Genomic DNA, 25921 nt, shown 5'->3' on the forward strand with positions numbered 1-25921 from the left:
ACTTCAGTTGCTTCCTACGTTGGTTAGGGTTAGGTTTGCCCCAGAATACCCACATGAAAGTTGCGTACACAGGGTAGTTGATTTCTTTCTCCTGCACAAATCTTCCTAAGGTTGTGTGTTGGTTTCCTAGGACTGCTGTAACAAAGTATTACAAACTTAGGTGGATCAGAGCAACAGAAATTTGTGGTTGCACAGTTCTGGAGGCCTGAAGTCTGAAATCAAGGTGTCCTCAAGGTCACGAGCCCTCTGAAAGCCATAAGGGAGACTCCTTCCATGCATTCTCTGGCTTCGTGGTTGCCGGCTGACCATGACGTTTCTCAGCTTGCTGTTGCCGTCACTCTGATCTCTGTCTTCATGGTCTCCTCGCTGGTTTCTGCCTGTGTGTCTCTGCATCTTTAACATTTTATTTTTAAGTAATCTCAATACCCAACGTGGGCCTCGAACTCACATCCCAGAGATTAAGAGTCACATCCTCCACAGATTGAGCCCACCAGGCGCCCCTCTGTATCTTCTTATAAGGGCACCAGTCTCATTGGATTTAGAGCTCACCCTACTCCATTATGACCTCACCTTAATTGCATCTGCAACGATCCCATTTCTGAATAAAGTCAAATTTTGAGGTCATTGGGTTTATGACTTCAGCATATCCTTTTGGGAGGACAGAGTTCACCCCCTAAGAAGTTCCATGGCTAGTATTCATTCTGTGGTGTTAGAGACCCAGACGCTTTCTTTCTTATTATTTCGCTGTGTGGGGCCTTGGCTAAGCTGACAGCTTCCAAGCCACTGGGTGGAAAAAGGGTTCTTGGACATTGTCACTTCCACTGGCTTGAACTTAATCATGTGGCTACACACAGCTCCTTGGGAGGCTGGGAAGAGGAGTCCCTTTTCCAGGCTGCCACGCACCAGCTGTGAATTAGGGTCTTGTTTCCCCAGGAGAATGAGAGCAGATTTTGAGGGCTGTTAACAGTCTCTGCCACACGTTCAAAGTTTTGGGGGCGGGGGGGGGAAGTGGTATTGGTTGTTTATCTCATTTCTGTACCGATGCAGCTTTTCTCGTGGAATTATGTCTAGCCTTTGCAGAGCAAGAAGGTGTTTTCCTATATATGTGATTATGTTACATTTGTTAAGGTTAGCAGGACTTCATTTAATTCAGTCAGATTGCAGTGGGCAGCAGCTAACTCTGTGGAAAAGAGCAGGAAGTGCAAGATGTAGCCATTTTGGCTGCCGAGGGTATTTACTAAGGAGAAAAGACAGGGAGAATGAAAAACGCTTGTAAAATATTTTTTAAGAGCTAGAAACTTATTAGGAGCATTTTTTTTTTTTTAAGAATGATGACAAGGGAGGGGCACCTGGGTGGCTCCGTTGGTTAAGCATCTGACTTTGGCTCAGGTAATGATCTCGGGGTCCTGGGATCGAGCCCCACATGGGGCTCCCCTGCTCAGTGGGGAGTCTGCGTCTCTCAACGTCAACACCCCCCCCACCGCCCTCCCTCCACCCCTGCCCACACGCTCTCTCTCTCTCTCAAATTAAAAAAAAAAAAAGAATGATGACAAGGGATAGTTAATGACGAATGATATGCTGATTTGACACGTCCAGGGAGAAAGTGTACCTAAGCGCCCAGGGCAAGGTCACAGTAAATAAATGGGCAGAGCCATATTTTTCATTTGGAGTCTCTGCCATTGGTCTCGTGTCCCCAGCCTGTCCTTTTGGGCCAACTTGATTCCTGAAGGCCGGAGGGTGGCCTTCATCATTGTGTTCCCAACATCTGGCGTGGTGCTTGGCACATGGTGGGATTAGGTAAATATTTATGGAAATCATTTCCTACCAACTCCCCCGTTTATTGTTCATAACACAGAAGTAACACAATAAAAATGTCCGGGTTCTAAATGTGTTCGCTGTTTGGAGCTGTATTTTCTCTTTAGGGAAGAATCAGGACACTTGTTGAGAAGGTTACAAAGATAGCTTTGTGAACTCTTTGTGTATATACACTCTATTATATAATTATATAATACATACTGCATTGTGATTTTTGTCAAGCCTTCAAATACAGTTGGCAAAGTGATGTGCGGACTGTGTAAAATGCTACATTGCAAATTCCCACGAAAGCAATTACTTTTGCGTATGCTTTGTTCCTGCAGTTCAGCTTGCCTTTTTCTTTCTTCTGCAGAACTTTCTGTTACTTGATGAGATCTCACAGCGCACCCCTCAGCTGCCATCAGATGGTAAAATGATAGTGCACGTGCAAGACTTCACTGCCTTTTGGGATAAGGTAACGAATCCTCTTCCTTACGAGATCACAACTACTAAAGGACAACTGGGCATGTAGATGTAATAGTGAATTTTGAGATTTTTCTCACACCATATAAAATGTGACTAGCCTCATTTACTTGAGAGTGTGTTATAAAAATTCTCAAAAGATAGAGATTAAGTATAAAATCGGTCAAAGGCATTTGACATGCTATTCGTTATCTCATCTTTAAGAGACCTTTCCAAGTATTATCACATTTTTTTGAATAAGTACATAAGCTTGCAATGTTAGAATTTATAGGGTTGAACAGACAAGTGATAGAGTACAGAGTGGGTTAACTAACAAATATGCATTGTTATAGATGAGAGACTTTGGGGAATCTGTGTATGTTTTTAACTTTGATGCTCTCAGACCATCTTATTACACATTGAATGAAGCCCATGATGTGGATATTCGCTGTGGGGTAGGGTGATGGCCCCCCCTGTGCTAAGCTTCTGGAAGGTTCTGGCTCTTTGGTGGCCGCCAAGGGCAGGGAGGAGGCAGCAGGCGGGCTTAGTAGGTGCCAGTGATTCCCCACTTAAGGGTTTCGCTCCGTGGCAAGCTGACAGAATAGGTGAGGTCATGAGGGTTTTCTGACACTTGGCCTCTTTATGACATTTAGGCAAATGGGAAATACAGGAGAGACCACTCTCATGTTCTCAGCTTTGCAGGCCCAGTGCAGCCTCCCTTGTCCAAAACTGAAATGCTTTCCTTGCCTGCTTCCCTGGTCTTCTATACGCATCTCCCGTCAGAGTCTGGGTTAGTCAGGCAAACGGACCTCATACCACCAGAGAGGGAATTTGTTACCGAGGCAGTGAAAGAACCAAGGAGCAAAGGGGGCGAATGGTGCTGTGTGAGGCAACCGAGAGATGAGCAATGGCGGGAGGGATGCAGGGAGGAGGCGGCCCCTACCAGAGGGTCACCCTCTTGGAGCCGAGCTCAGGAGCCTGGCTGCCAGCAGGAGTGGGGACTGCGGTGTGAGGGCCTGCTCTGTGGGCACCGCAGAGGTGAGGCGGCAGGTGGAGGTGCTGTGGGTGCCAGCCTACCCCCTGTCCTGCTCCTGGCCTCAGAGCGGTGCTCTCCAAGGCTGAGCTGCAGGTGGCTTGGAGGTCGGCAGGAGCCAGCTGCGAGCGTAGGAAGGGGAGGCTGAGGAGTGGGGCCAAGAGCCACACAGGTGCCCCCCCGGCACTTCTGCCCACCTCCCCTCCGGTCTCCCTGCTCTCAGGGCTGCGAGCGTCCTAACCCTGGAGCCTGCCTGTCTTTTCGTGCCTGTGACTCCGTATCTTGCCACCCATGCCTTGTTGGCCTGCCTCTCACGCGATGCCCCCCGTCCGTACCGACCAAACAGTAGCATGTGCCTAAGCGCAGGGAGCCACGTCACACCATTGCACGTGGACGCTCACACCAGGTGCCTTACCTCACCTGACCGTTTCCGCCTTGGTGCGGCGGATTCCCTCCTGCTTGATCGTGCTCGTCGTGATTACACTGGAAGCACTTCTAGAAAGCACCGCTGAAATTCCCCTCTGTGAATGCCGTGGAAGTCGAAAGCACTGACGTAGTTAACACACACTTTGTATGATGACCCGTCCGTCACCAGGTGGCTTTTGTGCCAAACCCTGCAGCACCGTAGAACGAGCGGTTCTGTTCTTTTCCCTAATGCTCACTAACATGTTCTCAGACTTCTCTGCAGCTTGCACTGTCGGACAGGACACCCCGTTCTGGTGTCCCGGCCTCGTCTGTGGAAGGATTGTGCCTCTTGCCGGGAGCCATGAGGGCCTGTCAGGTTAGGTCACAGATGAGGGAGCCTTGGGTGTGGGGAGGGGCACAGACCTTGGGGCTTTGGGAGAGAAGCTGAGGCCGAATGCAGCGCTTGCTGGGTTGGGAGGCAGAAGGACGTGGACGTTCTAACCAGCTGCACTAGACAGCCGGGTGGGTCGCTGGGCAAAGGTCTCCCCAACCTGGTTTCATTCACGAAGTGTAATGCACTTAGTTTCAGTCTGTCAGCTTTGAAGTGCATGGTCTGGTGGGAACCTCTAAGCCGCCACAGGGCAGGAGTATTCGTCTGTGTGGTTCCTGGCTGCCTCCCTGGGGCCCAGCAGGTGTCTGGCACAGAGTGCAGGCCCGGCCTGCGTGCCTTGCCTTCGTGGAGACCGGGCGCCCCTGAACTGTCAGATGCTGCCCCCTGCTGGTCACGCTCGAGCAGCGCCCGACCCTGAAGCCTGCATAGGGAAGCGACTCCCTGTCTGGCCCCAGCAAGAAACTCTGGGGTGCGGGGAGCAGGAAGCCAGTGTTGGTATGTGGCTTATTAGTTTGTAGCCGTAACTGAGTCAAATGTAGTAAAATAGGAACTAGTTAGTTATGAGACATGAAGAAAGGAGTGGAGAAGCTTAAAAATATATTTCTATTCTTGAAATCAGGTTTTGTTTTTTTTAAGATTTTATTTATTTGACAGAGAGACACAGCGAGAGAGGGAACACAAGCAGGGGGAGTGGGAGAGGGAGAAGCAGGCTTCCCTCCGAGCAGGGAGCCCGATGCGGGGCTCGATCCCAGGACCCTGGGATCATGACCTGAGCCGAAGGCAGATGCTTAACAACTGAGCCACCAAGGCGCCCTTGAAATCCAGGTTCTTAATAGGTTTTAGAATTCTGATAAAATCTGAGGCTGGTTTTTCTTTGGTGATAAAATGCAATTATCGTTGTTTTAGCACGTACCCATTTTATAATCAATTCAGTTCTTTCCAGAGAAATTTTTCATTTTGAAAATTATCCAGACCTTTTACTTCTCCTGCTGTGCATTTTCTTAATTGCATGTACCCGCTCAAGATGTAGAGAGAGGTCCTGAAGCTCATGACCGGAACGTTCAGGTCTGCACCTGTTTGTGGGAAGGTTAACTTGGCTGCCCAAACTCTGCTGCTTTTGCTTATCCGTGGGCGGGATTCTTCCTGCCACCATCCCAGGTCATTTTACTTGCAGGGGATGTTCTGAACAGCAGCTTCTGCCCTTTGTTTTTGAAGAATCCTTTTCTAGAATGCAGGAGGTGGCATTGCTTTGGATCAACTCTTGGTCAGTTTCCTGTGATATGGGAGGATCTTTCCCCACCTGTGTTTGCAGAACGCTAGCCACTTAAAAGCAGTCTTCAGAAAGGGTTTGGGATTCAGATAAATTGACTAGATCCTCAGCCATGGGGCTGTGCATGGTCAGGACTCAGAGAAGCATCCCAGGGGAAAGTAGGCGGAGATCATAACAGGGGTAACAAAGCCCACAGTCAAGATTATCCCCATATAGTGGCTCTTTTTTTAAATTTCACCTTAAACAGTTCTGTATCAGTCTTCTGATAGTTTTCATATCTGGGTTTAGACTAACTTCTTAGAGTTGGCAACTACTACTGAGGTTCTATAATCTCAATTTAAACTATCCTACTTATTTGTACCCTCTCCCTTTTGCTTAAAAGATAGATAATTCTAAGTATTGATTGTTGTTGAATGAGAAAAGGAAACCTTGTTTTGGTTTTTACCATGCTCTGCTAAGCTCTCCCTTCTTCCTCCAATACACCCCTCATTCTTAGCAATTGATTTTCTAATATTTGGAAGTTCTATATGGAAGTGAATCTAATTTGATCTCTTAAGGAGTAGATTGAACTGTGGAACTGTAAAACTGAACTTTTTTTTTAACGTGAGCACTTAAAATTTTCTTAACACTATAAGTCTTAGAATTTATAGAATGTTCAGGAGTACAACTTCTGATTAGCATGATTTTTGCTTTATCCTTTTTCCTTGTGTTGGATTCTGTGCTGTCGTGCACACCTCCATGTGTCTTTAGCAGTAGAAGTGCTTTGCTATCCCTGTTTAGGGCAGGTAAGCATGCTACAGATAGAAAACTCAGAATTTATCACTGTGGCCCACAATCCCATTCTCATTTACTCAGTGTTTTTGTTGGTGTTAAGTTTGATCTCTGATTACAGCCTTGACCACCACTGACAGGAGTCTTTTTGCCCAGAGTGACCTTATAATGTAAAGTGCCTTCTTGCTTCGTGAGCATTACTGAGATTCCTTCCTTACCAAATGAGAATTGGAGAGGTTATTGGAGATTTCAAATTACTTTTTAGCAAAGGGTCCCCGGCATGCCATGTACTTATGCTGCCACCTTGTGGGAGTTAATGAAATAGAAGATTAAAACCAAGGGTCATAATGTAAACTTTTAAAAACCTCCCATACTAAATACAAATCAAACCCACCATGAGATACCACCTCACGCCAGTCAGAATGGCTAAAATTAACAAGTCAGGAGAAGCAACAGATGTTGGTGAGAATGCAGAGAAAGGGAAACCCTCTTACTGCTGGCGGGAAGGCAAGCTGGTGCAGCCACTCTGGAAAACAGTGGGGGTTCCTCAAGAAGTTAAAAACAGAGCTACCCTATGACCCAGCAATTGGACTACTAGGTATTTATCCAAAGGATACAAAAACATAGTGATTCGAAGGGGCACATGCACCCCGATGTTTATAGCAGCAACGTCCACGATAGCCTAACTATGGAAAGAGCCCAGATGTCCATTGACTGATGAATGGATAAAGAAGATGTGGTGTATATATACAATGGAATACTCCTCAACTGTCAAAAAGAATGAAATCTTGCCATTTGCAATGACATGGCTGGAGCTAGAGTGTATCATGCTAAGCGAAATAAGTCAGAGAAAGATAAATACCATATGATTTCACTCATATGTGGAATTTAAGAAACAAAACAGATGAACATAGGAGAAGGGAAGAGAAACGATAAAAAACAGAGAGGGAGGCAAACCATGAAAGACTCTTAACTCTGGGAAACAAACTGAGGGTTGCTGGAGGGGAGGTGGATGGGGGAATGGGGTAATTGGGTGGTGGGCATTGAGTCGGGCACATGATGTAATGAGCACTGGGTATTACATGCCACTGAGGAATCACTGAATTCTACCCCTGAAACTAATAATACAGTATATGTTAACTAAATTGAATTTAAATAAAATTATTTTTTAAATTGTGACAAAAATCCCCTCCCATACTGAATATTCTGTTAACTATATTCTTTAATGTTACTGTGTGCTAAGAAATTTTCATTTCAGTAGGGTGCCTTGTTATTTCTACCACTTAAATTCTGTGAGTGTCTAGAACTGGGCTCATACGCAAATCCAGAAGGAGAACAGATCTTCCGAAAGGCAGCTAAACCCCAGAGAAATAGAGTTGAGTGAAAAGGACTTCAGGACACAGTATCTTCAAATAGGAAGGAGACAGATGTGGTTTCTGTTCACATATCAGTGACTATGATTTTATTTTCTTCTGGAGGTGATTTGTGTTACTTTATTGAAACTTCACTTTGTAGGCATCAGAAACGCCAACCCTACAAGGCCTTTCCTTTACTGTGAGACCCGGGGAATTGTTAGCTGTGATCGGACCTGTGGGAGCAGGAAAGGTAAGTCATCAGCTGACTGCCACGCCACATCCCATATTAAATTCTTGAGGTTGGGCTATGTGTCACACAGTTTTGAATTGGGTATATCTAGAATGCATTTCTCAAAAGGGGTTCTATGGAGCATTAGTTTTGCAAGAAGGTTGCATGGCCAAATCAATTTGCTTAGTGTGTGTTGTGTTTTTCTTGGTGTGTCAAGTTGCACAGTTTGGAAATGCTTGTCTGGAAGTTGGATATCTCATTGAAGGTAATTCTTTACGTGACTGCTATTTGGGATAGAATGACCAAGAAAATGGGCCTTCTTTTTGTCAGAGCAGGATCTATAGGAAGTCTGGAGGTTGTAACGGCTCTTCTGGAAAACTTTAAACATTTCATTAGATGACTTCACCACGTCACATCACTGCACAGGTAGTAATTATGTGGCGCTATGCTGGGAGCAAAAGATACACATGTAAGAAGGCTCGGACTCCTTTGCCCTCTAGAAGCAACCAGGACCTGGGGCAAGACAGATACACCAAAGGATTATTTCAGCTCAGCGTTAGGAGCATTCTGATAGCAGTAGGCACAGACGCACCACGTCCATTATGTTGTGAAAGACTTGAAGGAAGTGTGCATGCCGCGTTAGCCTGCTGCATCGGAAACAAAAATAGGGAAAGCTAAGTGTAGAACGTATAAATGATGGGGCGATTATTAAATGATGGGGTGATTATTTATTTATTTATTTATTAAATATTTCATTTATTTATTTGAGAGAGACACAGCTAGAGAGGGAACACAGCGGGGGAATGGGAGAGGGAGAAGCAGACTCCCCTCTGAGCAGGAGCCCAAGGTGGGCCTCGATCCCAGGACCCTGGGACCATGATCTGAGCCGAAGGCAGACGCTTAAGGACTGAGCCACCCCGGCGCCCCTGGGGCGATTCTTATGATGGGTTTTTTTCTCTTTGCAAACCTGACTCAATTCAGAGTGAGCCTTATGCATTGGATAGATGATTTCCACATAGCCTTCCAGGAACAAGTACCTTGTCAAGTAAAGGATGCCTGGGGGCAGGGCCACCTGCGTCAAACCTCAGACTTACAAAGTGCACATCACACCATCCTCCTCTGTTGAGAATGGTCAACATTCTTAGTCTTTTGAGTACCACCTTTCATTTGGGGGAAACGCCATTGGGCAGAGCAGGCTGTGATCCTCTATTTTATGAGTGTTGAAATTTTTGATTGCACCTTCCAGGGCTGTACTTATTGTACTGAAAGGGAAGGAGCTCTGAGGTGTATCAAAGCCCCGGGGCCGGGGAAGGCTGCAAATGGCAGTGGCCGGTTCTGTGCTGGGTGCTTCTGCACACATGTACTTGTTTACCATCTGTTTCAGTCGTCACTGTTAAGTGCTGTTCTTGGGGAGCTGCCCCGGAGCCAGGGGCTGGTCAGCGTGCATGGAAGGATCGCCTACGTTTCTCAGCAGCCCTGGGTATTTTCGGGAACTGTGAGGAGTAACATTTTATTTGGGAAGAAATACGAAAAGGAACGATATGAGAAAGTAATAAAGGCTTGTGCTTTGAAAAAGGTAAGGACTTTGGACTTACATGTAACTTGAAGGTCAAATAATAATAATGTTGTTTAAACTACAAGGTTTACTTCCTTTTTTATGTTTGGAAGATCTTTGGACATTATTTAACACTTCACGGTGGTCTTGTGGGCAAATGGCACTGTATGAACCTGCTCATATACACTGCTGTTTTAATCCTGATGTGATGATGACATTCACAGGATGCCTTTTTGTTGTGTGAAGTTTTATTCACTTAAAAAAAAAAAGATTTTATTTATTTATTTAGGGAGCGTGAGTGAGAGGAGGGGCAGAAGGAGAGAGAGAATCTTAAGCAGACTCCACACTGAGCACGGAGCATGGGGCTTGATCCCATGACCCTGAGATTGTGACCTGAGCCAAAATCAAGAGCCAGTCACTTAACCGACTGAGCCACCCAGGTGCCCCAAGTTTTATTCACTTTTAACTTTTTAAAGGGACAATTATAAAAATTTACAAAAGCAGAGAGAGTCGTGTAATGACCCCTCATGTACTCATCCCCCAGCTTCAACCACGCTCTGCTGGGGGTGAGTCTGTCTGCCCTGGCGCCCCTGTTCTCTGCCTTTCCACCTACACCCCGAATTCTGATGCAGAACGCAGACCTCATATAGTTCATCTGCAAATAGTTCCTTGGTTCTCTCTAAAAGGTAGGAATTTCTTTGAAAAGAAACCATGTTATCATCCTTGAAAAATGACCACAGTTCCTTAATATCCTCAGCATTCTAGTCCAAGTTTACATTTCGTTAATTATCTCATGAGGGGATCTTGTCAGCTGTTGGTTTGAATTGGACTCCACGTAAGGTGTGCGGTTTGCACTTGGTTGATTCATCTTTTTCAGTCCACAGGTCTCCTCTCCACTTGATTTTTCATGTGTGATTTATTATTTAAAGAAAAGGAAATGCTTTAAAATTTCTTTTGAATACTACATCATTTCACAAGGGGAGAGATTATTTTCAGAAATGACATTGTTTTGCAGAAAATGGCAAGATGAATTGTTGAATTGTGCTTGGGATTTAAGTAAAATGGATGAATGAAGGAGCAAAATGGAACTTACCTGATAGGAGAATATAATTAGCAAAAAAAGGGGAAAAAAAGGCACATACTGAGAAATACTGTGTGACTCCCCTTAGGTTATAAAAATCAGTGGATAAGAGCGTTAAAGGGCTCACCCCGGGGTCTGTTCAATGCGGTCTGGACATCCGACTGTTCCTTTATGCTGTGTGGAAAAGGCTGGGACAGACTTTTAAAGGGAGGGTATTGAAGGCTCCACGCCAGCTTTGTGAAGCAATAGTAATTTTGCTTGAACAGTGGCTTGAACATCATAGATTTTATCAGATGAGTAGCATTTTATGATGTGGACAAAACATAATTGCTTGTTTAATGGGCTTCTATTTCTCTCCCCTGGGTCATTGTTAATGAGAGATGGTGTGTTTTCAGAAATGACATCAAGTTAGCCGTGATGGGCTGGATTTCTGTCAAGGCATGTACTGTATAGGAAGAGGGAGAAAGCAAATGTAAAACAGTAGTAATAACTCCCATTTATTCAGAGTCCATGTGCTGATCATTTCTCTGCCTGTCCCCTCTGCACGCACACACGCATGCACACAAAGGTATAGGAGTTTTTAATCTTTTACCAGGGCCTTTAATGGTACCGTCTTCATTTTATAGTTGCTAAAACTGAGGCTTATTGAGATGAAACGATTCACCTAAACCTTTGCAGCTCAGGTTTGCATTTGGCATGCCTCTGGATTCCATGCTTTTCCACGGGGCCTCCCAAACAAGGAAGTTTGTAAGGAAGAGAGCTCCTTTTACCATTGGGTAATGGAGGTGGAGACCAATGTGGCACTGATGGGGAGCTAGATGCCGAGAGACCGTGGCCTGGGGAGCCTGCTTCTCCCTCTTCTCCCCACTCGTGCTCTCTCTCTCTCTCTCTCTCTGTTACTATCTCTGTCTCTCTCTCTCAAATAAATAAATAAAATCTTAAAAAAAAAAATCCAGAGCTGGTTTTGAGGATGTCCAGTTCGAGCATCTAACAGGCATTTACACAGAGTTGCAACAATTATTCCAAAAAGGGGGAGAAGTCCTGAGGCAGACAGCATTATCAACTAATTGTTGCGTTTGCATGTTGCACCACAAGGAAGAGTCTCGTCACCGCAGTGGCTGCCGGGAGTGAGTGGCCAAAGAGGCCAGCGTGTGGTCCCCGTACCTTCGTGGTGTCCACTTCTGAAGATTTCAACCCTAACTGGGTACCAGTAGCTGAGGTTTTCCTTCTCATACTTACACCTCTGCCTTTTCTGTTCATAAGCCACCAGGTAACCCTGGTCAGCGTAATGGCCCTTTAAATATGGGTGGCTGTGCATGTCTAGGAGGAAGGATTTTTTTTTTTTTTAAAGATTTTATTTATATGAGAGAGAGCACTAGAGGGGGGAGGGCCAGAGGGAGAAGCAGACTCCCTGCTGAGTAGGGAGCCCGATTCGGGGCTCCATCCTGGGACTCCAGGATCATGACCTAAGCCGAAGGCAGTCGTTTAACCAACTGAGCCACCCAGGTGCCCCAAATTCTTCTTAGAAGAATTTCTAAGAGTAATAGATAAGTACTGACAATCTATACGGCCGATAACATTCAAGACAGATACACAGGGGCGCCTGGGTGGCTCAGTCAAGCGTCTGCCTTCGGCTCAGGTCCTGATCCCAGGGTCCTGGGATCGAGCCCCACATTGGGCTCCCTGCTCTGCGGGAAGCCTGCTTCTCCCTCTCCCACTCCCCCTGCTTGTGTTCCCTCTCTGGCTGTGTCTCTGTCAAATAAATAAAATATTAAAAAAAAAAAAAAAAAGACAGATACACATGCGCCCAAATCATGAACAGCATTTTCACATACAATAGAAAAGTAAACTTGCCTTAATTTGCCTCCTACCACCAAGCCAGTTGCAAATGATATGTTTCACATTGACCCCTAACATGACAAGATAAATTATATTCAATTGCCTAAGAGGCTAAGGGAGCATTCCTGAAAAGAAGGGAATTAAATTTATTTGTAGCCTGAATAGATGTCACTTTTTAAATAATGAATAAATTTTGTGATTTTTAAAAAATATTTATTTGAGAGAGAGAAGGAGAGAGAGACAGGACGAGCAGGGGGTAAGGCAGAGGGAGAAGCAGACTCCCTGCTGAGCAGGAAGCCTGACAGGGGGCTCAATCCCAGGACTTGGAGATCATGACCCGAGCCAAAGGCAGACGTGTAACTGAGCCACCCAGGTGCCATTTGGACATCAACTCTTTTTTTTTTTTTTTTTTAAAGATTTTATTTATTTGACAGAGAGAGACACAGTGAGAGAGGGAACACAAGCAGGGGGGAGTGGGAGAGGGAGAAGCAGGCTTCCCGCTGAGCAGGGAGCCCGATGCGGGGGCTCGATCCCAGGACCCTGGGACCATGACCTGAGCCGAAGGCAGCCGCTTAACGACTGAGCCACCCAGGCGCCCCTGGACATCAACTCTTGATGTCCAAAACAGACCCAGGCCAGTGCTGGGCTGCTTCTTTGCATGACCTTGCATTTCTGGTGATAGCTCAGCCCTTTCTATTCCCCCACGTTCGAACATCTCTGCAGAGAAGCAGGTATTGGGCTGGTGGCTGCCATTCAGTGTTTTCTCCAGGGACTGATGCTTTTGCCAAAACCACATTCGACACTAGACCTGTGTGTGGGCCGTGTTCCAGGGCACACTGCTGGGTGCACACACTCTGGTTGGGAAGGGGGACCTGCAGGGCGGGCTTGATGTTTATAAACATGACTATTAGTGTTCAGCTGGTGCATGGCATGGGGACATGGAGTCAGGGCCTCTGGTGCTCCTTCCCTCCTTGACAGAAAAGGACGTAGTCAAGAGTGGAGTCCTGTCCCCAGCGTTGTCACTGTGGACACGTCCTGTTACCTGCCTGGGTCTGCTGTCTACTGCAAATGCAGACGTTGGGTCAGAAGATTTCAAAGAGGTTTTGCGGCAGTTCTGAAATGCCATCTATGACTGTGTTTAGGGTTGGTAAAGTCTTAAAGACCCCAGAGGACTGCCTGATGAGTTAGGAGAGTCTTCGCTTATCTCCTCTTGGAATTCATGTGTCAGTGCATGGGCTGCATACATAGTAGAAAAGCTCTGGCCTTTGGATATCTTGGGTAGTAACTCGGGGTGTCTGTTTCCTCTCTTATTAAATGGGGGAGGTATGGGACTATCGTCAAGACTGTGGGCAGTACCTGTAGAATACAGACATGCCAGGGTTTTGATAAATGGTGGCTATTATTATTATTCTAGCCCCTTTCTTTAAATTCATATATAATATAAGAATTTCTTCTTATAGCCACCCCCAAATCCTGGAAGGAAAAAAAAACAAAAAAGGGCAACATTTCTCATGTTACATACATTACTAACAAGTAGGTGTATTAAACTAGATCTAATTGAAGTTAACAAGTCGTTGAGCAGAAAACATTTCTGAAATAAAATGGGAAGACAGGAAGTAATCACATTTAGTTAACATCGTTTTGGGCTGATGATCTACTCAAAGTGAAGTTGTAGTTGAGTTATAGAACATAATTTAGGGACCACCTGGTTGAATTCCAGGGCCCTGGAGGCAGACAGCTGTGGATTGAACCTCAGTCTCTCTATTTACCAGCTGTGCGGTTTTGGTTCATTGAACCTTACAAAGCTTCAGTTTCTTCATCTTTAAAATGGAGATGATCATCCTCATAAGGTGTTTCTTAGGATGAAAGGCAATAATGATTTTACAGCACCTTATTGCTAGAGACATCACAAGCATTCTACAAATGTTAGAATCATATGGAAGAGATATTAGCTCTTAATTTTAAGAGCAGCCAATTTTGGGTAGAATCACATCCATAAAATGAGACACGTAGAGAGGCATTTGAGTCTATAACTTCCATTATTTGAGTTGATATTTGTCTAGGTGCTCTAACATAGTACATTTTACATAAATTACCAATAAAAATATTGTTCTAACATAAGCGATGTATCATGTGACATTTGCCTATTATCTTTTGCCACTTGAAGACATTTTAGCATTTTTAGGCAATACATATTTGAAGGTATAGCATTGATAAATTCAAGTTTAATATTTTCCACATAGATCACTTGAGCTCCTCTTGGATGCTCACAGGCTTATAGTTTCTCTTCATATTTACTACATTTCTGCCAACTTGGACATTTTCTTTTCCAATAACCTTGACGGTTGTAGAATAATTATGGTTTTATCTTCAGTTTTTTTAATCTCTCAATTGGGGTAACTTTTACTCACCTATGACCTAATAGGAAAAAATGAGTACAAAAGAGGTATATGAGGCTAATCAAAATATGGAGAATAACTTTAATGATACTTCTGTGTGTGTAGACATAGAGGTCATCAAGTCTTAACTAACTTTGATGTTTTAAATTCACTTTTAATTTTAAATACACTTTTTTTTTTTTTTTTTTTTTATTCATGAGAGACAGAGCGAGAGAGAAAGGCAGAGGGAGAAGCAGGCTCCCAAGGAGCAGGGAGCCCGATGCGGGACTCGATCCCAGGACCCTGAGATCATGACCTGAGCCGAAGGCAGACGCTTAACCATCTGAGCCACCCAGGCGCCCAATTTTAAATACACTTTTAAATACCCTTTTCCGTAACCACTTGGGGCAGCATGATGAGAAAGGAAGACTAAAAGGCTACAAATTGAGAGGAGCTTGGTTCAGATTGCCCCCATTCCATTTAACAACTGACAGTCCTTAGACCATTATGTAACCTGGTCTCAGTTTCCTCACCTGTGAAATGGGGCTAATACTTTGCGGCGTGTGAAGTTAGAGATCATCATTATCAGGCATCCAGGCGTGCCAGGCTTGGTGCATAAATCTTACCATCAAGGAGCTGGGGAGAGAACTGTGCACACATGTATAGATTATGAAGCAGAATAAGGTGGGCCCTTCATGAGAAATACCAAGTCTTGGGAATCCAGTAAAAGAGGGATGACTTGTGATTTGGGAAACTCAGGGATGGTTTCATGGAAGAGAGTGAGCTGGGTCTGGAAGGATGGGTGAGGTACTGACAGGCCGTGATAGGAAGGCCAGTCCCGGAAGAAAAGTTAGGATCAGGGCCTGGAACTCCCGCTGTTTGACTCTGGGATCCAGCCCTCCTTGGCCCCCAGGCCCCATAACTGCCTGCCATAAGCCATCGACAGTCTGCTCCGTGGTATTTCTCTCGAAGTCTCCACCGTCACCAAAGGGCACTTGGTAGGTTTCTGGCTCAGTGGCTTCAGTGCAGCACCATTTCTTGGCTTTCCCCCTGGTCTGTGTATCTGCTTTGTAGTGAAAACGATTATAGATGAAATAGTTGGTTAAATGTTCCTGAGATGTAACCAATGTTAGAATACCTTCTGCTCATTGGGAAGACTGGAAATATATGCTCAACTCAGGCTCTTCCCTTTCACCAAACCAGAAAACCGTGGTTAGGAAATTAACCTGACTCAGGTTTTCACTTTATAATCTTTGGAATGTTTTTTTTTTTTCTCTCTCTGAGGCTTATCCATAAATAGTTTGCCGTGTCAACAACACACTCAAAGTCCTACTACTAGGCTTGGAGCGAGTCCATTCCTTATTCCCTATCTGTGCTAAATGCAAGGGTGGATTTGAAGTGCCTTCCGTAGAGAATGGCTAAGATTGTTTTGCTACAGCCTGGTGCTGTTTTGAGAAGGAAAACAAAGCAACATAAGATCAAGGCATCAAAACTAAGAACACTTGGCAAGGACTGTCAGCAGTGAATCGAGGCCGAGTAAACAGTGTGGGTGTGGGTGGGGGTGGAAGGCTGAGAGCCTATTTCAGGATGGCCTGTTGTTTTTCATGGAAACCAAAAAGCAAGAGATGGTGTTGACTTCTGAGCTCAGCAAAGAAGTAATGTGAAATAATGAATTTTCATGATTGAGCAATTGCTGCCTTTCATTTATTGCCATCCAGTTAAGCTCTGAGCGTGCAAGGAATTCCATGTGCCTTTGTGGGCTCTCAGGGTATGGGTGAGGATGAAGATACTCTCTTTCCCTTCTCCTTGTGGTGGTGTGCTTTGCATGTTGTGATTCACACTGTGAATGAGGTCCCACTGTAGGTTTGATCAGAAAATATGTATCTGGTACATAACAGTTGATTTGTGTCCTTTTCCTACGTATAGAAGGTGTTTGTCCATCTGTTTGATTGTCACGGCATCCTTGAGCTTAGCCATTCTTGTCTCTCCACATTTTGCCGAAGAGGAAAAAGAGGCTTTAGGGAGGTCAAAAGGGTTGCTTGTCATGGACATTTCCAACATGCTTTCTCCCCGGATTGGCCAAAGTAGAGACCGAGAGGTGAGGGCTCGTTTGTAGAAAGGTGTTGTTGTGTATTCTGGGTTGATGCTTGAGAGGTGTGGTTGATAACATGCTCCCCCAAACTCTGCTTGTCTGTGCCAGGAGCCTCAGAGCTTCGGGTAGAACTTGATAGATTCCCACCTCTTCTCCTCCGGGCTTATTCTTTGTGGCTTTGAGTTTTACCTGGCTTGCATGGAACTTTCTTAGTTCAGCTGGTTGGATCAGTGTCCCTTGAACACACTGTTACTTCCCTTCTGTTTTTCCTGCCAGACTGTTCTTTCAGCTCTTGTTTCTTGTACAATTCTCGGCTGTCACTCTGTCACCTTGCCTTACATGTGAAGACAAGGGTCAGGTGTTAACCCTTCTGCGAGGGTGAGAGGGTGAGGCTGAGATCAGCAAACTGGCTGGTTAAGACACACTTGTTCTTTGAGAAACTAAGTCCCGGGGCTTCCCAGGCCATGGGTGAGCTGCCAACTCTCACCAGTAGCCCTGGCACCAGCATCCAGATGCTCACTTGCAGCTGCAACCTGACGCTCTCAGTGGGCATCTCGGCTTGACCATAATAACCAAGATCTCAGCTTGCCTGCACGGTCTCCTCCAGCTCCGTAAATGGCGAGCCTATTCTCCTTTCTCCCGTGGAGGACAGGACATCGTTCCGTTTCCACCACCACAACGGTCACCCACTCATCAGCAGGTCCTACAGGCTCCACCTTTGAATTTTCTCCAGAACGTGCCCACTGCTCTCCTTGTCTCCTGCTCCCACTCTGGGTCTAGCCGCTGTCTTCTCTCACCTACATTAATGCAGTCCCGTCCTCATGTGTGCCCTGCTTCATTCACCCTTTGCTCTCTACCATCTCTGTTCCACAAAGAGGCAAGAGGGATTTCTGAAAAACCGAAGCCACATCCCCTCTCTGTGTCACTGGGAGTGAAACCCATGGCCCCCCCTTCTTAGCTCTGCTCTTGCTCTCCCCGTTCTTTACTCACTCTCTCCAGCTCCACTAGCCTCCCTGCTAGTTCTTGAACACGTTGGGCACGTGTCTGCCCTGCGCCATCTGCACTTGCCTGTTCCTGCGTGTGGAATGCGTTTCGGGTCCGCGCAGGCGCCCTTGTCTCTCTGCGAAAGCCCCTCTGTTTAGAGCCCTTCTCGACCCCTGTGTAGGATTTTTTCCCTGCCCCTCTGTCCCTTGAGCCAGCTTATTTTTTCTTCTTAGTCCTTAGGACTAATTTTTCATATTGTCAGTCTCCCTCTATGGAAACTCAAGGGATTTTGTCTTTTTACTACCAAATTCATTGTGCCCAGAACAATGCCAGACATCTAGTCAATGTTCAACAAACATCAGTTAAGTTGGTGAAATGCATGAACACTGTGGGAAAAGCTGCAAAACGGAAGCAAAAAGCCCTGAGTTTTTTGGGAAAGGTTCAAGGTTACCATTTAGTCACTTTGAAATAGATCTGTTGCTGTTGATCACAGATGTGTATGAAGAACCAGTGCTGAAAGTCCCGGATGACAGGAGAACACGTTTTAAATCTACCCCCCCCACCCCTTCTTTCTGTCTCCATGCAGGATTTGCAGCTTTTGGAGGATGGAGATTTAACTGTGATAGGCGATCGGGGAGCCACGCTGAGCGGAGGGCAGAAGGCCCGGATCAACCTTGCAAGGTACCCACAGTTTGGTTGCACGTGCTCCGTGCGCTGCTCCCGGGGGGTGGCTGTCCCGAGACCACCTGCTGCGTGGCAGGGAGGGAGAGGGGTGCGTTGTGGGAAGCCCCACATTATTCCATTGGCTCTTGGAGTGAACGTGCCCCGAGTTATTGAAGGCTGTCATGACTGGGAGATGAGATCCTGGGAGCCTGGAGCGTTCTCCCGTCTGATGTTGTCTTCTGTTTTCCAGAGCAGTGTATCAGGATGCAGACATCTACCTCCTGGACGACCCTCTCAGCGCAGTGGATGCAGAAGTTGGCAGGCACTTGTTTGAACTGTGAGTTTGCCCGTGTTTGTCATTTCTGTTTTCTTTCTTTCTTTTTTTTTTTTTTAAAGATTTTATTTATTTATTTGACAGAGAGAGACACAGCGAGAGAGGGAACACAGCAGGGGGAATGGGAGAGGGAGAAGCAGGCTCCCCGCAGAGCAGGGAGCCCGATGCGGGACTCGATCCCAGGACCCTGGGATCATGACCTGAGCTGAAGGCAGTCGCTTAACCAACTGAGCCACCCAGGCGCCCCTGTCATTTCTGTTTTCTATGCACCCTGTAGCGTTTGGGGAAAAGAGCTCAGGGAAGCTGGGATGATTTGGAAGACTCTGCCTATTCTGCTGAGGTCTCCCTCCTCCTCCTTCCTTCCCTCCACGGAAGATCCATTTCAGAGAAATTTTTAGAGAGAAAAAGGAAGACCTAGATGGTGCTCACTGTGTGTGGCGTGAGTGGAGGACATGCTCGAGGGGGTGAGGGCACGATGGCAGATGTCCCCTTGCTCCTCGCCATGGATAACCAAGACACTGTTGATGGGATAAGAAAACCGATGTGCAGTTTATATCGAAGAATGGGACTCGGTAACGTGATGCTTGGCTCCCAGTTCTTTTCCTTCATCATTTTTGTTGGTGGCACATTAGAAGTGCAGTGTTTCTTGTGCCAACGTATCGCTTCTGTGGAGCGGCCTCACTGCTTTGTGCGAATTACCCTGCAGGTCAGGAAACACTTAAAGTCTAGAATTGAAGAAGGCCTTATTCACAGTATGGCTTCCTGGATTCTTATTAGAATTAATACGTCAGGCCCCCACACGGAGGGTTAACGTGAATTTGAAACTACATATCTGGAATCTAGCTCACCTCCTGACTCTCACTTTGTGTTTCTGGAATTTGTTTTCATTGGCTCTTGCTTCGTCGCCACACGGCTGAAGTAGGACAACTCTGAATCTTCTCTGTACAGACTGTTAGCCTAACATACGTAACTTGTGCTCCCTGCGGAGTCTAGACTGCCATATTTGGAAGCATCATGAATTCGCTCTTGTTTCAATGGCGTCCATGTCTACCCCATAGTTACCTTACTGTTGTTCACCTTGTCAAAGCCAGTGAGCGTTTTCCATGCACTTCCTGAAGCCCTAATGTGTGCACTGAGGTCAGTGTTCTTGCAAATGATGTTGCACAAAACATCTCCATTTACAAAGGAGGACTTAAACCAGAGAGAGAGATTTTTCCCCCAGGCCTGGAGGCTGAAAGTTTGGCACCTTGGTTTCTCCTGAGACCTCTCTCCTTGGCTGGCTGATGGCCTCCTTCTTACTGTGTCCTCACATGGTCTCACCTCTGTGTATGTGCACCCCTGGTGGCTTTCTCCTTATGGCCTTTTTTTTTTTTTTTAAAGATTTATTTATTTGAGAGAGAGTGCATGTACATGTGATTTTGGGAGAGGGGCAGAGGGAGAGAATCTCAGCAGACTCCCCAAAGTGGGGCTCAATCTCACGACCCCTGAGACCATGACCTGAGCTGAAATCAAGTTAGGTGCTTAACCAACTGAGCCACCATCTCCTTATGTCCTAATCTCTTCTAAGGATACAGGTCAGATTGGGTAAGGGCTCACCATCACGGCCTCATTTTTTAACTTAATTGCCTCTTTAGAGGTCCTGTCACCAAATTCTAAATTACTGGGGATTAAGGCGTCAATGTGGGAATTTTGGGGGTGGGGGTGGGGAGACACAATTCATTTAAAGTCCTAAGTAGCAAAGTAAAGAGATTTTAGCAGAGTTAGCGTGAGGCAGCTCTGGGTTCCGCATACTAGGAGCCTGGGACTCAGTGTCCCCTCAGTGTGGGTTCCTAACGCGGAACCCCCCCCCACCCCCCGAGTGTGTATGTACGAAGTGCTTAGGTTTGGCATGACAACAAGTTCTGGAGATGGGTGGTGGTGATGGTTGCACAATAGTGTGGGTGTCCATAATGCCCCTGAGATATAGCTTAAAAATGGTTAAAATGGTAAATGTGCTACCAGTTTTACCACAATTTAAAGAAAAAGCGCATAGCAGCAGTGACTCTTTGAGAACGCGGAGAGCTGAGCAGCTAACACTTGACATGGCCTCCAGCTCTTTGATCTGACCCCTCTTCCCGTCCCATCCCGATCACGATCACGACTTGAGGAATTTTCCCTCAGGGAAGTGCCCTGTGGCTTGTGACTGAGTTCAGGGACAGGGCCCAGTGCTGTGACAGAGATTCCCCACCCCACACCCTGGGTGGTGTCAGGAGCAGCCCAGCCTCCCTACCCCTAGAGCCTCACCCTGAAGTCACGAATGTGTGTCACCCCATCCTGGGTGGGCGTGCACAAGTTCTCCATCACTCCAAGAACAGATTCCACTGGCCGTTGTGTTTGTGTCGCTTGGGAGGCGAGAGGCGTTTTCATTGCCGAGGGTCAGTGTGCTTATCGCAGAAGCTCCCCCAAGTTCTTCTCTGAACACGGGCGGTATTTATAAAGTCCTCTCGCACCTTTCGGGTTTAATGGCTTTGGATATACACTTGATAGAAGCAAGCTTGTTAAAATTGTTGTTTGCTAATCAGAACCGCATCCTTTGGGGAAACTTAGGGCAGGGAGCACGAATGCAATTTAGGAAATCACTCAGCAGCAGCTTGAGAATGTTCTCAACGAGCTAGAAAATTGGACTGAACAATATGCTCTGAAAGATGGCGGTTTGTTGAGCTCAGTAATGTGAAGTGTTTTGTATTAAAAGTGAATGAATTACACTTCTACTCGCCATTAACAGTTTACTTCAGTCGTGAATATATATCCAAGGTTATTAAGGTTTGCGGGTTTTACAACTATATGTTGTAAACATTTACGTGGATTCTGTCTCATGCAGAGGGTCGGAGGCCCTCAGGTGAATGGGTTTCAGTCTAACTGGTTTTAGCGGTGGAGCCTGTCCTATTTTAGGAAGCCCCTTCCCCCACACCCCCACGTCCTGCATAATCAGTTCTTTGAGTCTGTCCTTACTGGATCTCCCCACCCTGCCGCCTCCTATGTTCACTTTCGCTGTTGCAGGTCTTCGCAGACGCCCTTCGCGTGCAGGGAGCGGCTCCACAGCCTCAAAAGCCGACTGAGGTTCTTTGCCGTCTGCCCCATCCCCCGTTCCAGCACATCCTCACCCTGTGCCCTTCTGTCTGCCCACAGCCCTTGGGGCGCGTACTTGGTCACTGATGAGTTCTCCCCACCCCCAACTCCAGGGTGAATGCACGAAGGCACCTTTGTGCAGAGGGTTTCTGTCCCCAGTTGTACCTTCTGTCCCCAGTTGTACCTTCTTGCAGGGATGCTCCCCCCTAGATACTCTCGTGGTCCATGTGTCCCCTACACCCAGGATCGCAGCCCTCACCTTGCTTTTTCTTCATGGCAGACATCACGCCCCTAGGGTACATTTTCTGTATTTGTTGAATGTGCCCCCCTCCACGTGATGCAGAGTGTTCGTGGTTTTCTGGTCCTGTGGATGTGTCCTCTTTACTAAGACAGTGCCTGGCACCCCAACAAATGTCTGTCAGTGGAACGAGTGAGGGTACTTGTATCCCCTCTACCACAGTACAAGGCCCCTCTTAACACCGACCTTATACAGCTTAAAAGTTCAATAACTTGTTACTGAATCATTCTTTTTTTTTTTTTTAATGGCATGACTTGGAAATTTTTACTCTTAAAAATTTGGCAAATAGAGTATTTTCCTGGAGATTTTGGTTAAAAAGCGTGATTTAGAAAAAATTTAAAGCCATCACCTAATAACTTCATTGTACTTACATTCCTCTATCTGTGGTGGATGTTAGGAAGAAAACATTTTAACACTTCTGCATTGGCCCAGCTCAGACATAGCAGCGCATCAGATTTGGTTAACAGCCCCTTCAGGGACTGCCAGCACAGAATTTTGAATGAAGGAGAAACAATTCCATTAAGTGCTTTAGTGCTAAGCTGGAAGAGGGGTTTACTTGGTCAGCAAACTTAGGAATGAAAGCCACACCAGGACCTGTCAAAAGGGAAACAATCCTTCTGGATGCAAAGAATGGAATAATAGTATATACATCTACAGCCTGGAGTCTTCTGATCTCAGGCCCAGTCTCAGAAATGTCTCCTTAGGAACTTTTCTGTCCTGAGTCCAAAGCAAAGGGCCACTTGTGGGTTAGGGAAGAGGGTGAACAGACCATTTACCAAGCGGATTAGTGCCCTTCCCACAACGTGCCCTATGAGTTGTCAGCAGCCTTATTTTGCAATGAAGGCACTGAGGTTCATAGAGGTCAGGTAGCCCACCTGACCTTGTCAGGCTGGTAAGAGTTCTGGGTGCCTCCAGAACTCTTGATCTGACCCACATGTGTAGGTGGAGTTGTGGCCCATGTTGCTGAGATTGGCTCTGCAGGGGGCTCAGGCGCCCAGAGAATGTCCCTGCGCCTAGAGAACGTCCCTGCACGCAGAGAATGTCCCGGTGCCCAGAGAATGTCCCTGCGCCCAGAGAATGTTCTGGTGCCCAGAGAATGACCCTGCACCCAGAGAATGTCCCTGTGCCCAGAGAATGTCCTTGTGCCCTGCCTGTGGTCAGGAGGCCACAACCTGGGCTACTTGCTTAGCTGGAGAGGTTGCAGACCATGGTGGAGTGCAGGATGGAGTGGAGCTCCTAGGGTTCTACATTTAAAATGAGGAGCAGTTTGAGGGATTACTGTAGAAAAACACTTGAGTTGAGTACTGAGAGGGGGGCTCTTGTCTGAGAGAATCAGTGTGTCTTCTGGATGATTTCCACTATGGTTTGGGCCATTTGGATTTTCTTCTTTCATATTCATATTGGGAAGGTTTTCAGTCCTGATGAAAGGCAATGTGCTCCCTGGATGGGACTGTGGGGACATTGTAGACACTAGTTAGGCCATGCCAGCATTTGTCTTCTAATAGTATTTGGGAAGAAGTATCTAGAAAATGCACTTTGAAGATGCTTGGGTGGCTCAGTCCGTTAAGTGTCTGCCTTCGGCTCAGGTCATGATCTTGGGGTCCTGGGTTTGAGCCCCGTGGCAGGCTCCGAGCTCAGCAGGGAGTCTGCTTAGGGATTCTCCCTCTCTCTCTCTGCCCCTCTCCCTGCTCATGTGCTCACTCTCTCTCCCTCAAATAAACAGAATCTTAAAAAAAAAAAAAAAAAAAAAGGAAAGAAAATGCACTTTGGTGAAGGTCACTGAGTATTTAGGATTTTCTGGGCTGGTATATACATCATAAATTATAATCACCTAGGAGACAAAAAGGGAAACATTTTTGTATGACATAATTCCCTCCTCCCATTCCTCCTATACAGGGATGAAATAAGTAGTATTTTTGCTTAGTCGGGTTTTGAATCTGAGTATTGCTCAATTGTTTTCCATCATGAAATATATAAATAATTATTGAGTTTTAGTTGGTCAGGGGGACCCTTAGCACTTGGTGGCTCTTTCACTGGACTCCTTTTTAGAATCTCTTAGCAGAGCTAGACTCAAGTTTGCTGCTGATAAATTTGAGGACCTGGTTGGGTTCATTGATTTACATTTGTATTTGATTTGTATTTGCACTGGTACTTAAACTACAGGTCTTTGATTCCTGTGTTGTCTTTGTGTCATTGTGTTTTCGAATGTGTGTTTTTCAATTTGGAGTACCCCCATTAATGTGGTTTTTGCATACCGTACCTTTTACATTTATAGGTGTATTTGTCAAACCTTGCATGAGAAGATCACAATCTTAGTGACTCATCAGTTGCAGTACCTAAAAGCTGCAAGTCAGATTCTGATATTGAAAGATGTAAGTAATTTCTAGAAGTCTGTGGAACTTGCTAGCACTCAGGTGTGTTGACAGTGAGACCTCCCAGCAAGTCTCCCCTTGGGTTTGTGCTGAATTCCCTCTCTTCCCTCAGTTTTGCATTCCGTTCTCCCCAGAGCTGGTACTCATGCCTTTGAGCATGAATCCAAAGACATGTAGAAATGTAACTATTGCATTCCGAGCCATATTACCCTAAAGTAGATAAAATTGCTACCTCATAATTATAAATGTTAACTGTTCTGGTAAAAATCGTTCAGGATAATGATGCTATTTTATTTAGAGCTTTTGTATTCCTCTTCCACGACGTACGGCAAAGTGTATTATTTGGAAATCAGAGCTACTAAGACCTGTTTGTGTCTGTTTGTCATCTGCAGTTTACTCAGAGAGCGTCTTCCATTAATAACAGGCGTGGTTGGAAAGCGGAGCACCCTTGGTGGAGATGTGTTCTCCAGGGTATCGTTGGTTGCTCGTCTCCGAGCACAGGGCTTTGAGCATGTCCAGTACATGGGAGAGTCTGGGCAGCAGTAAGTCAGACCAGTCCCTGCCATCATGGCGCTTCCATCCTTATGGGGGTAGATGTAAGGAAGGAGTTGGGTGGGGGGCAGCTGATCTCATGACTGCCTCCATGGGGAGGTGGTGCCTCAGGGGACCTGAGTGACATGAAGGTGCTGGCCAGGCGGTCACCTGGGGGACAGGCGGCTGAGGCAGGTGGTCCAGCTGCAGGGTTCTAAGGAAGGGCCTGACCTGGCATGCTGGAGGAAGTGTGTCTGAGGCAGAGGAAGCCGGGGAGTGTGAGGGAGAGGGGCTCAGAGCAGTGGGCTGCTGGCCCGGTAATGGGTTGGAAGCCATTGGACAGTCCAGAGCAGAGGAGTGATGTGGTCTGATGCATGGTTTTAAAAGATCTCTCTTATGTTTGCTGGAGGGCCAACAGCAGAAGCCATTAGAAGTCGGATGCATGGGCTCAGGCTGGTGTATCAGTTTCTAGAGCTGCCATCACAAAGTGCCACAAAGTGGGGGGCTTCACCAGCAGAAGTTTATCGTCTTCACCCTTCTGAAGGCTACCAGTCCAAAACCAAGGTGCCGGCAGGGTTGTGCTCTCCCTGAAGGCTCCTGGGGAGAATCCTTCATCGCCTCTCCCAGCTTCTGGTGTTTGCCAGTTGTCCTTGCTGGTCTTGGCTTGTAGCCGCGGCACTATGGTCTGTAGCTCTGTTGTCACATGGTGTTCACTGCATCTGGTCTCTCCTCTTACAAGGACGTCCGTCATATTGGCTTTGGGGTCCACCCTACTCCAGTATGACCTCAGCATCATCACATCTGCAGAGATCCTATTTCTAAATTAGGTCCCATCCACAGGTATCCTATTTGGGCCTCGAATGTATCTTTTTGGGGGCCACAAGTCAGCCCCCAACAGCTAGCATGGGTTTGGGAGGTGGAGATTAGTGAGAATTTTCCGGCCTTAGTGATGGTTTGATGTTTCACTCCTTGGCGT

At 46.3% G+C, this 25921-nt stretch overlaps 1 protein-coding gene across 4 annotated transcripts in view; it reads left to right on the plus strand.

The window, feature by feature from the left end:
* ABCC4 (ATP binding cassette subfamily C member 4 (PEL blood group)) overlaps positions 1–25921 on the plus strand; it is a 249739-nt gene that overhangs the window by 83060 nt on the left and 140758 nt on the right. For all 4 annotated transcript variants that reach the window (XM_064585949.1, XM_064585948.1, XM_064585950.1 and 1 more), the window contains 6 exons: positions 2168–2269; positions 7642–7731; positions 9095–9286; positions 18226–18320; positions 18553–18639; positions 24318–24414. In XM_064585949.1, the coding sequence (XP_064442019.1) occupies positions 2168–2269; positions 7642–7731; positions 9095–9286; positions 18226–18320; positions 18553–18639; positions 24318–24414 (663 nt within the window). The remainder of the gene's footprint in view (positions 1–2167; positions 2270–7641; positions 7732–9094; positions 9287–18225; positions 18321–18552; positions 18640–24317; positions 24415–25921) is intronic.

The sequence above is a fragment of the Mirounga angustirostris genome, unplaced genomic scaffold, assembly GCF_029215605.1.
Source record: "Mirounga angustirostris isolate CCGP_5_RB_7025 unplaced genomic scaffold, mMirAng1.0.hap1 SCAF_3, whole genome shotgun sequence".
NCBI classification, from domain to species: Eukaryota; Metazoa; Chordata; class Mammalia; order Carnivora; family Phocidae; genus Mirounga; species Mirounga angustirostris.